The sequence below is a fragment of the Passer domesticus genome, chromosome 9 (genome assembly GCF_036417665.1).
Source record: "Passer domesticus isolate bPasDom1 chromosome 9, bPasDom1.hap1, whole genome shotgun sequence".
Taxonomy (NCBI): Eukaryota; Metazoa; Chordata; class Aves; order Passeriformes; family Passeridae; genus Passer; species Passer domesticus.
Genome location: NC_087482.1, coordinates 7906884 through 7922008, shown reverse-complemented (window position 1 = coordinate 7922008; position 15125 = coordinate 7906884). Strand labels below are relative to the sequence as shown.

Sequence of the window (15125 nt, the reverse complement as noted above, 5' to 3'; positions counted from 1 at the left end):
CCGCGGCTTTCGCTTCATGAGGGCGATTCAAAGGCTGCACCAAGAGCTGCTTCTCGGCGGGACCGTGCGGCTCGGGCAAGAGCTGCCGGGCCGGGGAGGGGAGGGCACCAGGGAAGCCGTGAGGAAGCCGTGAGGAAGCCGTGAGGAAGCCGTGAGGAAGCCGTGAGCGGCGTTACTGCGGGCCCTGCGAGCGAAGCGCCGCGGGGCTGTGGGGCCGTGCCCGCCGCAGGTCACCCGGATGGAGCACATCCCCGCGGCTCCTGCGAGCGAAGCGCCGCCCCGTGAGGCGGTGAGGCCGCGGGGCTGTGGGGCTGCGGGCCGTGCCCCGCCCCGGCGGGGCCGGGTGCTCGGCGGTGCCGTCAGCGGAGCGCCGAGCGCGGCCATGAGCGCGGTGCTGCTGCTGCTGCGGGCCCTGCGCTCCGCCCGGCCCCGGCCCCGGCCCCAGCTCCAGCCCCAGCCCCGGGCCGGCCCCGCGGCCTGCGCACGGCCGCGCCCCGCCGCGCCTTCGCCAAGGAGCTGTTCCTCGGCACGCTGCGCAAGGTGGGTCCGCGGGGGGCGGTGGGGGCCGGCCGCGCCCGGGGGTCGCTGCCCTTTCACCGGCGGACAGCGGGGCTGGCACTCACCGGGGGCTCGTCCGCAGCAGCGCCAGGGCCTTTCCCAGCTGCTCATCCCAGCCCGGGCTGCGGGCGTTGCTGTGAGCCCTCGGCAGGGCCCGGCCCGGCCCGGCTGCCCCGCAGCCCCCGGGTCCAGCCCTGCGGAGCTCCCTGCCCTGGCTCTGTGTGTCCCTCAGCTGCAGCCGGGTAACTGAAGGGAGCCTTTGCACACAGAACAGGCGAAGGGGCTCAGAGTGACCCAAACAACGCCGAGAGCCCCTGTGCCTGCCAGCCCCGCGGGTCCCCTGGGCGCTGCCTGTCGCCGTGCTCCCCCTCTGGGCATGCCGCTGAACTTGGATCGCTTCGTCCTCTGGTTGTTCTTCAAGGATGGAGGCTTCATGTAAATCTCTGCCTACAGTTTTGGTAGGAAAGATTGGTGTTCTTGTGGTGCCTTGAGATGCCACTGGACAAAGAAGTTAAAATCTGAGATGGAACGCTGTATTAAGCAGAGTTTGTTACTGCAGGGCTTAGAGTGTGCATTTATCAGAGATTGCAGGGTGAAGTAAACGGAAAGAAGGAATAATTCAAATCCACTGAAATGAGTTGAGCAATAAAGTCTCTTTCAACAGAGCTTGTCAGATAAGGTGTTAAAACAGGCAGCACTCAGGCTCCACTGTGTTAAACCCCTCTACAGATGTGTCTCGGGTGTTTCTTCCCTCAAGTTTCAACACAGCAGCTTTCTGAAAACCTCTAACATTTCACAGGTCCTGAATTTTTGATGCTGATATATTGCTCAGAGTACCATGAACAGATTTGTGTGGACAGAGATAAATTCTTCTGTTTAAAAGGGGAAAGGCAGTAAAAATCAGAAGTGTTCTTCTCACGTAGCCTCCCACTCCTTGTGTTCCTTGTTTGTATTTTTTACCAATTCCAACCTGTCAGGCTGTGCTGCTTCCAGTTCATGGCCAGAACACCCTGGGGATGATAAGGAGTGGTGGGGCTCACTCACCTTTGTCCTCGAGGCATTAGCAGGTGAAATGTGCTGGGTGTTCGCAAGGGACAGTGCTCATGGGCTGAGCTTTGGAAACATCAAACTCATTTTTATCAGTCCCTGAATAGGGTTAAAACTCATGGGTGATGAAGAACTTTTGCATCCTCGTGCTTCTTAAAAGATCTCTTGATTTCTCCCTCATGTTTCTGTTGTTCAGTTAACACCCTCTGGTCTGGTTTTGATGTGAAATAAAGTTGGGTCCTGTGGAGCCCTATTTCTGTTTCGGGACATTTTCCACAATTCTTAATTTGCACAGTGTTTTAGAGTCTTTGCAAGGCATATCTCCCATGATTTTTATTTTAACTGCATGGTTCGTGTATTAAAAATTATTAAATAATTCTCCTATTCTCCTATTTTAGGAAGAAGTTTTTCCTTACCCAGAAATTAGCAATGAAGAACTGGCAGAAATCAACCAGTTTGTGGGACCTGTTGAAAAGTTCTTCAATGAAGAAGGTATATTATTGTGGTTTTATCCATGCAAGTGATTTAGTGATTACAAAATTATTTCACTATAGCAGTTCTATAAGGTGTTTCAAACATTTAATTTAGTTTATGCATTTATTGCTGCTCACACAGTGATGCTGATTCTGTAGCATGTCCATTTGTGGCTTTTTTGGGAAGTATTTGGGTGCTGATCAGAAGAATTAAATCTCCAAAACAGGGGAAAAACCAAGGATGTAAAAGAATTCTGGGATAAAGATAGGATTTGAAATTGGTTTTAGCTCAGCTGAATTGTGCTTCTAACTACTTCATACATTGTGATTTTTTTTTTCCTAGTTCTAGTTCCTAGAACTTTATAGCTGTCCTACTCTGCTAAAACTGACCGTGGCAAAATGCAGCAGAGATACTCAGAAATGCTGGCTCGTTGAGGAGTTATGAAAAATCAAAAGCATTTCTGTTTTTTCAGTATTAGAGTAATAATTCCATTTGGGAAAGGCCTTATTACCCGTCTGCATTCCAGAGAGCATTGCAGGGTGTCCTTCCATTCGTGCTGCCTTGGATAAGCCAATTCCAGAGCAATTGCAGAATAGTGGTTTGCACAGACAGCAATTTCTGGGGCAGTTAAACAGCACTGTCTCAGCCTTCCCATTGACAGAGGTTTTCCAAACTCTGTAGGAGTTTGGAGAAGCCAGTGATTGTCACACATCACAATTGGCGAGATCCAGGTGATTTTAACTGTAAAATTGTAGTGTTGCTCACTGACAGTAAATAAGGGATTTATTCAAATTACATTTTTTAACTCTTTGCTCTGTGGGGGGGAACATGGTTCATGGAGTAAACAGCCTGATGTTTAGGGAAGGAATAAAAGGGTCAAATTATGGAGTCTGGAGAAAGTATGATTCCTGTTTGTTTTCACTGCCATGGTACAGAACAGCTCTCTTAATCCCCCAAGAATCTTAAAATCTCCTCAGAACAAGATTTTCTAATTTCCTAATTTATGTACTTTTTTTTTTTCTTGTATTCACAACCTAGACTTAGTTCAGATAGAAAATCCTGAAAATACTTTGCTTATTCCAGTCTTGGAATCTGCTGGCATGCAGAACCAGTAGAAATGTTTGAGAAAATGAAATAAATGCTGCATTTTTCCCATTTCCAAGTCTTTTTCCTGAATATGTCATGAGGACAAACAGGATGGTCAGGCTGAAGCTAGAAAGAAGAAATTCTTGTGAAGCTGGGAATGAGAAGGGTCATGAGTGACTGTGGCCCTGGTGGGGGAATCCTGTAGCCTCCCAGCTGCTCTGGGCACTGAGAAACACAGTGTTAAATGAGAAAAAATTCTCTATTTGTAGTGGACTCGAAGAAAATCGATCAAGATGCAAAAATCCCACCCGAAACCTTACAGGGACTGAAGGACCTGGGTCTCTTTGGCATGCAGATTCCAGAGGAATATGGTGAGTAAATGCCACAGAAGAACATCTAGGGGTGCATTTTGTGCCGCTTTTGTACCTCTCCAGTTAAAGCTGCTACATTCCTGTATTTCTGTACTTGAAATGGATTTTTGGGGGAGCGGGGAAGTGGCACAAAAAATGTACTGAAATAAAACCTGGTGCCTGTTCCAGGTGGGCTGGGCCTGTCAAACACCATGTATGCACGTCTGGGAGAAATCAGCTCCCTGGATGGCTCCATTGCAGTGACCCTGGCAGCTCACCAGGCCATTGGGCTGAAGGTAATGCTGCTGCTCTGGGGCCAGGGCTTCTGCACAGATTGCATGGGAAAGGTGAAGTGAAAAATGTGGGGCTTAGGGGGAGCAAATCAGAATTACTGGCAAAGCATAAATCAGGTTGTTGGTGTCTGCAGCAGCCTCTGCCACTGGTTCAGTGTGAGACAGAAAGGCTGCATAGGAAGTACACAAGGAAGTTACTATTAGGATAATTGTTCTTAGATGAATGAGTCCAAGTTGGTTTTTTTTAAATTGGCTAAACTTGTCTAAAGTACCTAGAATAAATAGAATTGAAACAGTATCAGGGGGGCTCAGGTGATGAGGAAGGAAAGAATTCAGAAAAGAGGAACTTTGGCTGGCTGGGGCTGCATGTTGGGGGGCCTAGAGGAGATAACTCATCTGAGAGAAAGTGTGTCAGTTTTGAACTTGAATATAGCCATAGGTATTTACCTTTTTAGTGCTGGGTGGATGGCAGAAAGAAGCTTGAAACCACACTCAGTTTGTTATAGCAAGAGAAGATTCCTTGTCGAATTGAGCAGAGAATGCTAATGAAAAAATATTTTAATGACTGACAAATAATACAGTCTTGTTGATTAAACTGTCTCTTGCTATGCCATAAAACTTGCAGATGAAGCTTTCTAAACATGCTGGAGCTTGTCAGCTCCCTCTCTTTTCCCACAGGGTGATGCTGCAAAGTTTCCTGTGCTTGTTTCTGCAGGGGATCCTCATTGCTGGCACCGAGGAGCAGAAGGCCAAGTACCTGCCCCGCCTGGCCTCGGGGGAGCACATTGCTGCCTTCTGCCTCACCGAGCCCGGCAGGTGCTGCTGCCCCACAGCCCCACAGGGGCTCACTGCCTTAGCTGCATTGCTTCATACCTTCAGGCTTCTTTATCTGGGGCCCATGGCTTCAGTATATACATCTGTGGTTTAGTTTTGGTATTTCAAGGAACACTCCAATTACTCTTTCCCCAACATGCTGCTTTTGGCAGTGTCCATGAAATCCTTGATTCTTGTTCTCATCCCAGGAATTCATTTACTTGAAAGGATGCTTTGTGCTACGTCAGAAATAATGTGCTGTGACTGTTCTGGGATGCTTTCAGTTCTTATTCAAAATATAAAAGCCTGTTTTGAAGGAGCTACCAAAACTAAAAGGAAGAATTTTTGTTGTCACTTAAGTGAGAGGCTCATTGTGTGTTCACATAGCTCAAAGTGTAGCTCCAAAATGTTGCTTTTGTGGCATTCTACACAGTCTGGTCAGGTTATAATCCTGATAACATGGTAATGAGAAGAAATGTCCCCTCAGGTAACTTTTAGAACTGTTCAATCTAGTGAGCTTCCTTGTTAGTTAAAAGCTAAAATTTATATACTGCTATTTGAGACCCCCTCCTTTTTACAGAATAGGAAGAGGGGGAATATGCAGTTTTGTTTTTTTAAAGCGTGTTTACTTCTTTAAACATTAGTAACTTGTTTGTTTTCTAGTGGGAGTGATGCTGCATCCATCCAGACAAGGGCAACCCTGAGTGAAGATGGGAAACACTTCCTGTTAAATGGCTCCAAGGTACCTACTCACAGACTGGGAACAGGAAAGGGGTTTCTTACAAATGTAGGAAGTGTTCTTGTCTTTTGCATCAGTCTGGAACTGGGAGGTTTCCAAGCTAGAGGAGAATGACCCTGTCAAAAAGATTAGGCACAAAGGGAATAGAAAATTATTGTTAGAGAATTACTGCATTAAACTCCTGGTAAGGAAAATGGAAAACTACCCTGGGTTCTTTCTCTGTTGGCCATTTGTGTGTTCAGCTTCAGGGCGGGTTGGTTTCTTAGTAAATCAGCCCCTTCCATGACAGCTTAGGTAAAAGGAAACCTGAACCTGTATTTGACATCTCTTCATTCTGCAGGCTAGATTTTAAAATACAACTTGATATTTAATTAGAAATAGGTCTGCCTGGAACCTTTCTGTTAAAAGAAACCGTGACAAAAGCCAGTCTTGAAGAAATCAGAGATGTCCTGGTTTCAGCAGTATTGGATGCGTTGCAGACTTGGTCTGTAGTTGTTGATCCATTTGTGGTGTGAAGAGACCCACCCTGGGGGAGAGGCTGATCAGAGAATTTCTCATCAGAGTTAATTTTTGGCCACAGGGTTTGTCCAGTCTGCATTGCCCCTGTATCTCTCAGGTGCCAGCAGCAGCAGGATGGACCAGCTTTTGTGGAAATGCACTGTGGATTTTAATTTAATGCATATTGATACTACATTCTGGTTTTAAAGTTGCTCTAAACTGAGCACATGTGGTCAGCTCTCCTCAGAAATGTGCTCACCCTGGGAGCAGACCCTCATTAGAACTGAAGGGAAGGAACAGCAATTTTTCAGCACTCTGTTCTTTTCCCAGCCTGTTACAAAACCCTGGAGGGCTGTGCCCACAAAATCAGCACATTTACCTTTCTTACACATCTTCCCTCTCTCAAAACAGGTCTGGATCTCCAATGGTGGCCTGGCCAGTATTTTCACAGTGTTTGCCAGGACAGAGATTGTGGACAAGGACGGGCAGGTGAAGAATAAAATCACTGCTTTCATCGTGGAGCGGGACTTCGGGGGTGTCACCCATGGGAAACCCGAGGATAAACTGGGCATTCGAGGCTCCAACAGTAAGAGCCACCTAAAACTGTTAGCAGAACTTGTTTTCATAGTTTAAGGTTTTATTTTGGTTGGATCATCTGAATTCAGGGGCAAATCAATACGTATTCCATGTTACAGTATAAGTTTCATGTTTCTTTAGCTGGCTTTTCCCAGGAGCCCTTCCTGACGCAGGGTCTGAAATAAGAAATCCAATTTGTGGAGTTCATTCACTGTGCAGTGAAAGAAATCATTCAGGAGACTCAGTGGCCAATAGGTTTAATCTAGAAGTCCACGTTCTTCAGCTCTTCTAAGCTTTGTAATGATTGCATCTTTTCACCATCTTGGTGACTGTTCAGTCAGTTCCTTAGAACTAGAAATAAAGACCAAACTGTAGTTCTCTGTTTACACAGTGTATATTCATAATATTTTAAATATTTTACATCAATAACTGATGTCAACTACAGCCTTTTCCCAAATTCTCACTTCTTTGGCGAAGCATGTATAATTCTGTCATAAACAATGCATTAGGAAGACTTCATTTCCTGCTACAAATAGTGACTTAAGTTCCTGAATGTCTTTTAAGTATTTCTGTGTCATATTTGATCAAGTGTTAATTCTGTGTTTCAGCCTGTGAAGTACATTTTGAAAACACCAAAGTGCCTATAGAGAATGTAATTGGAGAAGTTGGGGGGGGATTTAAGGTAAGCAGTGGAGAATAACTACTGGTGATTTATAGAAGTCTGAAGGAGGCTGTTTCCCCCCGTGCTGAAGTTTCCTTGTGGGTGGTGTGAGCACTGCCACACTCTAGGGTACAGGAAGAGAGATTCCCCCATTGATCTGTAAATTGGTGTCACTGGACAGTGCACAGTGTGCCATCATCTCAGATTTCTGTGTTTCTTCTCTTCTTGTTGGGCTTTTGGTTGTTTGTTGTGGTGTCCCCTCAGAAGAGGGAGTGACTTCAGCTGCCCTTCTGCCCTGAATGGAGGACATGTCCTCTGCTGGTTCCAGAGCAGAATGTGGGAAGGGAGACACCCTGGCTGTGTGGATGTCACAGGGAGTGCTGGAGGCATGCCCAGCTCCAAGGTGCCCTGGCTGTCAGGTGCTTCTCCAGGGCTGCCCTGTTGCACAGGGAAATGCTGGCAGGACCCCAGGAGAGAAAACCACAGGTGGCCTTGCTGTGTAACCTTTCTCTGAGAGTGTGACCTGGGGAGTTGCTAACCTGCTCTTACTCCTTCTCCATTTCTTATTCCTGCTGTAGCAGGCAAGTCCAGGCCTAAGTGCTAAAAGAAATTATTTTCCTTAATGTAGTAGAGATTAAAAGAAGATTGTTATGGTGCCTTCCTGACAAGTTAAAATGTAGGACAGTGACTTCTTTCCTAACAGGCTTTGACATGAGTCACCCATGTTGAGAAACAACACTACAGACACCAGACTCCAAAATCTATTTTTTTTACGTTATTGGTCTGTATTTCATTTCTATACCTCCTTTCTTATCCCTTCTGTGATGTGTTGCTGAAAGCCACCTGAGGCAGAGAGCAGCCATCACAGGTCAGCTGCAAGGAGAAATACTGTGGTTTTCTTCATCTGATAAACTGGAGCCGTGCTGTCCAGCTGGAATGTTGTTTACCAGCTGCAGATAAATGCATTTTTATCTACATTTTACCTTCATCTAATTAGAGATTATTTCCAAGTCACCAGATCATCTGCTTCAGATACAAAGTTGGATGTAATGGGTGGCAGGAAAAGCCCAGTTTTGAAGCATTTTCCTTGGGATGCTGAGAGCTGTGGTGGCTGATGTGAGGGCACTCTCCAGGACTGGCAGTGTGTCCCAGTGAGGAGTGAAATCCAGGGAACACAGAAGCAGGAACCAGTGACCTAAGGAGAATGTGGCCTAAACCCCATCTGTTTCTTCACAGGTTGCCATGAATATCCTCAACAGTGGAAGATTTAGCATGGGCAGTGCATCTGCTGAAATGATTAAGAAGTTGATAGGTGGGTGAATTGGGAGCTCTGCATGGCTGGGTGCCAGCAGAAACTGCTCTGCCTGAGGCAGATCATGCAAGACATTCAGAGTGGGAGCAGGAGTCTTGACCTTGTCATAACAGGCTTTGATATCTTTAAAACACGAAAATATGGTTTTGAAAAATTAAATTAAAAGCCTGCTTGCAGAGGTTTTGAAATAAAGGTCTTTTTCCTTTTGTACAGTGTAGATTCAGTTCATAGAGTGGGAGGTTATTGCCTCTGTTGGACTTCCCTGAGGTAAAATGTTATTCCCAACAAAAAAACCTCTGTACTATTGATTTTAGAAGGTGTAATCTCCCCTGGAACCTCCCACCTGAATAACTGGCTCAAAGCTGCACACAGTAACTAGGGCTAAAACTGCTTTCTGCCAATTATTAGCCAAAACAGTAACAGAAGTCTCTCTAACCAATTAGCACCAAACCTGATCACTTCTCTTAAGAGTACAGGTTCATACCTCTGGTTCAAAAGCCTTTGACAGGCTGGTCCCACACTTGGTCAACACCATCAGTGTGAGGGTGATTTTCACAAAGTGCTGCTTCTGGAACAGCCAGGGGGCTCCTGGGCACAGACTGGAATGTCACCGCCCAGGGAAGGACACCAGCTGCTGGAATGGTCTGTCACAGCCCTTCTGAGAATGACTTGTTTTTCTTTCTTTGAAGAACTGACATCAGAGTATGCTTGCACCAGGAAACAATTCAATAAGAAACTCAGCCAGTTTGGATTAATTCAGGTAACAAAACATGAAACACCTAAATCTCTGTGCGAAGTGCCAGGACATAGATTGCATTGGGTGTATTTTGGCTGTACTGGTTTAAAGGATTTGCTAGAAATTTGTGTGAACCTGGTGCTGACTTCTGTACACTGATCTTTTAAATGTCCAGAATGATAAATGTATAAAGGTATTTTTTATTTATTGTTGTTTCAAAGTGGTACTTTTTATTGATTGATTAATTTGATGATGTAAAACATATAAGAACTGCAGGTCTTTTTAAGTTTGAGGGTTGATTGTGGACTTTTGCATCTGAATTTCTGTACAATTCCTCCTGTTGCTGTGTGGCAGGAGAAGTTTTGTTTGATGGCTGTGAAAGCCTACGTGATGGAGAGCATGGCTTACCTGACTGCAGGGATGATGGACAGGCCAGGCTTCCCTGACTGCTCCGTCGAGGCTGCCATGGTCAAGGTAACCAGGGCTGGGAAAAGGCTCAGTGTTCAGCCTGCAGAGGGCTGAGAACTCAGGGCTGCATTTAGAGGAGAGAAGCACTGCAGCCAGGTGGAATGACAGATACTGTTCTGTCTGTACCCCACAAGCTCAGACTCGTGCAAAATAAAACCTGCAGGGAACAGGTTGAGAATGTCACAGCCGCTGAGCTGGCGTCTGAGGAGGCCTCACATGAGCACTGGGACACTCAGTCACACTCCAGCTGCCATCCTGGCCAAGCTGTTGCTGTGCCAGCTTTCCCAGGGAGCTGATGGCACAACAAACCCTGTGGAATATCCAGGCTGTGGCTGTCAGGGTGTCCCTCATGGTCACTGCAGAAAACTCCTGCTCTGGGCTCCAGCCAAGCAGCTGCAGCTGCTCTCCCTGTGTGGGGCTGCCCCTGTCCCTGGAATGTGGAGAGTGCCCTGTGCATTGCATCACTAAATTTGACAAACCCCTGAGCCACAGGGATACTGCTCCAGGACCGGTGTAACACACAGAAAACGCTGCAGCAGTGTCCTGTGGATACAACCCCAGAGCAGGGCATCCTGTGTTTATTGCTGATTTATTATCTACTCTCTGCTGATCAAACCCTGTTCCATGGCAGGTGTTCAGCTCTGAAGGTGCCTGGGCATGTGTGAGTGAGGCTCTGCAGATCCTTGGAGGCCTTGGCTACATGAAGGATTATCCCTATGAACGCTACCTCAGAGACACCAGGATCCTGCTCATCTTTGAGGCAAGTACCAGGATCCCCTTTTTCTGCAAACTGCAGTTCACACCTCCTATAAAGGGGAGTAGAAACCTGAAGGTTTGATTGACCAGGATCTTGTTCCTTCGGCTGCAAAGTCTCTAACAGTAAAACTGCAGGACTAACCTTATTTTCTTTGGAATATCAATAGTAGTTCCCTATAATAAAATAAGCTATGATGGCTTTTAAAGACTGACCACAGTGTGAGTTACAGCAGTAACCTTTCCTCTTGTGTGCTTCTCACAAGTGAAGCAGAGAAACTCATAAAAGATCAACTTAGATGTTTAATTAACTTATTGATGGGCATTTAAATTAAAAGAAAAGTTGGTTCTGAAGCTTGTTCTCATTCCAAGCTGGATTGTCAGTGACCCATCGTGTGCATATCAGACTCACTGTCAGACTTGATTTTAACTCAGCTCATTTTGAGCAGTTCTACAACTATTCAAATATTCCTTCACTGGAACAGTGCAGAGCATTTTTAATCAAAATGCATTTTGTCTGTTTTCTTTTACATTGGGGTATATTTGTGTGTTTAATGATGAGGGGCTCAACTTCTGCAATGCCCCATGAAATCAGAATTAAAACTGAGATAAAGCAAAAGGCGGCAGTTTATGTGTGGGGAGAGTCATCATGTGGTACTGGAGCAGTGAGAAGAGCACAGGGGCACAACAGACCTGCTTGGAAAACACTATTGTAAACTCTGGTTACCCACCTTCTCACTTTCTCTTCTGCTTTTTCCAGGGCACCAATGAAATCCTGAGAATGTACATTGCACTGACAGGGATGCAGCATGCAGGGAAGATCTTAACTGACAAAATTAAGTATGTTCTTATTTATTCTTAATAGTTTTAAATAAACTAATCAGAATCAGATAACTTTATAGATAAGAGGATAAACTGCAGGGAATACCTGCAGTATTTCTATTTATTGTCTGTAAAAGTTCACTGTTACAGGGACTCTGTGTTTTTAATGGGATGGTTCATAGATTTAGGAATTGTAGCATTTAATGCATTTTATCTTGGACTTTTACACAAGCTGTAATTATTTCTTTCAAGACCAGTAATGAATATTTTGTATCTGAATGAAGTTGTGTTGGCACAACAGCTGCATTGTGCATATTGAGTACTGGTCTCTGGAATTCCTTGTGGGTGTCTTGGAGAGCAGCTGATGACTCTTAAGGCTCCACAGTTGTTCTCCAGACTTCACAGCAGTGGATCAGGACTTGGTGCTAAAGTATTTGGAATTCCAACTGGTTGTGTCTGAACCTCTTGGAATTTTTTTTAACAGCCATTCTTTCCCCAACATTTCAGAGCAATCAAGAAAGGAAACGTGGGAGTGGCGCTGGGGGAGTTCCTGACCAGGTTACAGGACACCCTGGGCAGGAAGGTGGATCTGGGGCTTGTAGGTGACAGTGGGGTGGTGCATCCCAGCCTCCAGGTAAGGGCCTCTCTGCTGAGCTCTTGTGTTTGTTCCCTTTGCTGCTTGCCACAATTTCATCTCCTGTTTTTGCAAACCAAAATGTATACCTAGGGGCAGTGAGATTTTCCAGGGTAAGCAGATGTTGGCACCATGACAGGGTAAGAAGTTACAGTTATTGTCCAGGTATCAAGGGAGGATGAAGGCTGCTCTAAGCCTGTGTTTATACCAAATCCAGTTTTAGATCCATTTGGATAATTTGTATAAATTGAGCCTTCACCATATGAAAGCGTTTTTAATAGCTGCCCTTTGTTATAAGGTTAGTTACAAAACAGGAGTTTTTCCTGTTTAATTGGAACAGAGTTTCAGGTCAGAATGACTGTGAATTACACATACACATACTTGCTTAATCACTTAGGAAAAGGTTTTTATGACCAAAAATGAATGTTCTGTTAATAGGAAAAAGATAAGGTATATTTTTCATGGGGCGTTCTGTTAGTTACTTTTGTTATCATAAGCCTATACTAAAAGTTACTGAGGGTAAACTCCAGAAAATTGTAATGGATCTTTGAGAGAAAGAAATGCGCCTGTCTGGCTTTTAGCAGCAAGGTGGATGAATGTTAAAAAAGAGAAAATCCAGTATCCTCTTTAAAGGGGGTGGGGGTATGTTGCTTTTCTGTTATAAGACTACTCAAATTGTTCTATTTTGTGTTTTGTTTTATAGGAGAATGCCAAGAAACTTGAAGAAAACGTTTATTATTTTGGAACTACAGTCAGGGGCCTGCTAAGTAGGTTTGGCAAGGTAACTATTTATTTTGTCTGTTGTCTTTGTTACTGAATAGTTTATGCTCAGGGCCCCACTGGAACCTGCAGGGGACTGAGTGTGGCAGGACCAGCACTTCCTTCACATGACACCTTCTCACTGGGTGTGAGAAAACACACTGACATTAGGTACTCAGTGTAATGGGCAAGTTACATTGTTAGAACCAAAACCAAAGTACCAGCACCCTCAGTGAATTGGTTGTTTTCTTCTTGTGTAAGCACAAATCCTGCTGCTACAGGCATTTAACAAAGTGGTTTAAGGCACACATCAATATTACAATTTTACAAGTAGAATTTAAAAGGTGCAGCTTAGTAAACCCAAAACTAACAATGATAATTTCTGACCTAGGCTAGAACCGGTTTATGCGAAATAAAGCTGGACCTAAACATGAAGTATGGACAGTGATATTTGGTTAAAGTTTTAAATTGGCAAACCACAAGCAGATAATGATTTTCTCTCTCCCAGACAATAGTGGATGAGCAGCTGGTGCTGAAGAGAGTGGCAGATGTGGTGATTAATTTGTATGCAATGACTGCAGCCATCTCCCGGGCCAGCCGCTCCATCAGCATCGGGCTCAGGAACCATGACCACGAGGTGAGTGTCCCTCAGCACCAACCATTCCCACTCAGGCTGTGCTCCTGGCAGCAGGCAGGCTGCATCTCTGGGGAATTACAGCAAACTCTCCCATAAAAGTGCAGCAGAACGTGGCTAAACCTGCCAGAGTGCAGGAGCCTCTCAGGGGCTCTGCTTGTTGAGCTGCACACTTTCAACATGTTTAAAATACTTCTTTAACACATACACAGACATTTAGAACCTCACCACAACTCTGCACGTTCTCTCAAATCTGTTAACACCATGCAGTTCTTCCCAAGCTCTTTCCATATAATCATTAATAAAAACACATAAGCACAACAGTATTTGGGCAGCACAGCTCAGGACAGGAAAGGACAGTGCTTATTTAGTAGCTCATGTAAAGTTTCATGGTAACAGTGGTGTTGCAGCACAAGAAAAATTTGCTCCAGATCAGTGTGAAAACAAATCCAACGTGATGAAGGTTTGGCTTTGGCCTTGAGACTTTGCTCTTTGTGTGAGCCCTGCTCTGGATTGATTCCCAATCAGTCTTGGAGTAGCTTTTGGGCGAAGGCTCATCCCAGCCCTGAGCCTTGGCAGTTCTCTGGCCTCAAAGGGACAGCTGAGGCTGCACTGCACATGACTGGGGTTCAGGGCACCATTATCAAAGAGCTTTGAGATGTTTCAATTACTGTATTCTTACTACATGGTTTTTGTTATGAAATTCATTCACTATTTTTAAACTCAGTTTTACTCCTTTTCCAGGTGCTTCTTACAAATATCTTCTGCACAGAAGCCTATTTCAAGAATAATTATGCCATGGCTCAATTAGAAAAATGTAAGTACTATAAAATAGTTCTTACGCTCTTCTGTCTTTCAGACTGTAATCAAAAAAAGGTGAGTTTGATGTGACCAACAAAAGAGTTTGGCTCCGCTTTTAATTGAAACAAGCAGCAGAGCTGGAACCTGTTGAAAAGAGTCTCTTCACTTCATAGCTAAAGCCAACTGCCAGCGTTCCTTATTGAGGAATATAATATCTACATTTCATGTATATACTTCTGACAAGTAGCTGATAGAAATGAGGGATTTGGACTCTTTGGGAAGTACTGACCAGCTGGGCATTGGGTCTCTGAAGCTCAGTCTGTAATAACCAATCTTTTTCAATAGAGAATGTTCAGTTTCTTCCTGGCCCTCACACTCTTGCATTTGTGTTCAAAAACACTTCTTGAAAGAAATTTACAACAGCTCTTTGTGGTCCCTTAGTTGACTTTTCTCTCTTTCTCCACAGATGCTGATGAAAACCTGGATGATTCCATTAAAAAAGCTGCAAAGCAGATCCTGGAGAAGAGGGCATACATCTGCTCTCACCCTCTGGACAGGACCTTCTGATTCCTCCCTGAGAGCAGGCACTCATGAATGTCAGTCAGGGAGGAATTTGCTGCAGTTCCAATATTTGGCATCTTAAAAGCATCTGTTATTTAATGTCTTTACTAAATGTAACTGTGTAAAATAAAACTTCTTTCTAACCAAAATTTCATAGGAAAAGGATAAATACAGAGATTTCATTTAAAGCTGAAGTTATTTTATTACAGACATACATACATATATATATATATATATATGTCTGTTTCCCCTGTAACTGGATAAAGACAGGTGAGGTTTAGATGGGGAGATGTTTCTTCCTAGGAAGGGACTGTGGGGTTTCTCAGTATTTTTGTACTTCAATCAGCTGCTCATTCACTGAGCAAGCCTGAAAGACTTGGGTATACCTCTGTTTGAGGATTCCAGGATGAGGGAAGAGATGAGAATCTTGACTCCATGTTTCAGAAGGCTGATATATGAGGATATTATATTAAAGTACTACACTACAACTATACTAAATAGAGAGAAAGAATTCATCAAAAAGCTGGAAGGGAAAGCAAAGGAATGAATA

The 15125-nt window shown here is 44.6% G+C and overlaps 1 protein-coding gene across 1 annotated transcript; it reads left to right on the top strand.

Annotated features, from left to right (window-relative positions):
* The first annotated feature begins 886 nt into the window (after window positions 1–886).
* LOC135307590 (complex I assembly factor ACAD9, mitochondrial-like) lies at window positions 887–14634 on the top strand. The gene is made up of 15 exons (XM_064431999.1): window positions 887–2097; window positions 3435–4624; window positions 5285–5363; window positions 6270–6444; window positions 7043–7116; window positions 8332–8407; window positions 9097–9167; window positions 9498–9617; window positions 10243–10371; window positions 11125–11204; window positions 11694–11820; window positions 12524–12601; window positions 13088–13216; window positions 13958–14030; window positions 14481–14634. The coding sequence occupies exons 2-15, from the start codon at window positions 4434–4436 to the stop codon at window positions 14579–14581; spliced, it is 1503 nt and encodes a 500-aa protein (XP_064288069.1). The 5' UTR covers window positions 887–2097; window positions 3435–4433; the 3' UTR covers window positions 14582–14634.
* Window positions 14635–15125: the final 491 nt, after the last annotated feature.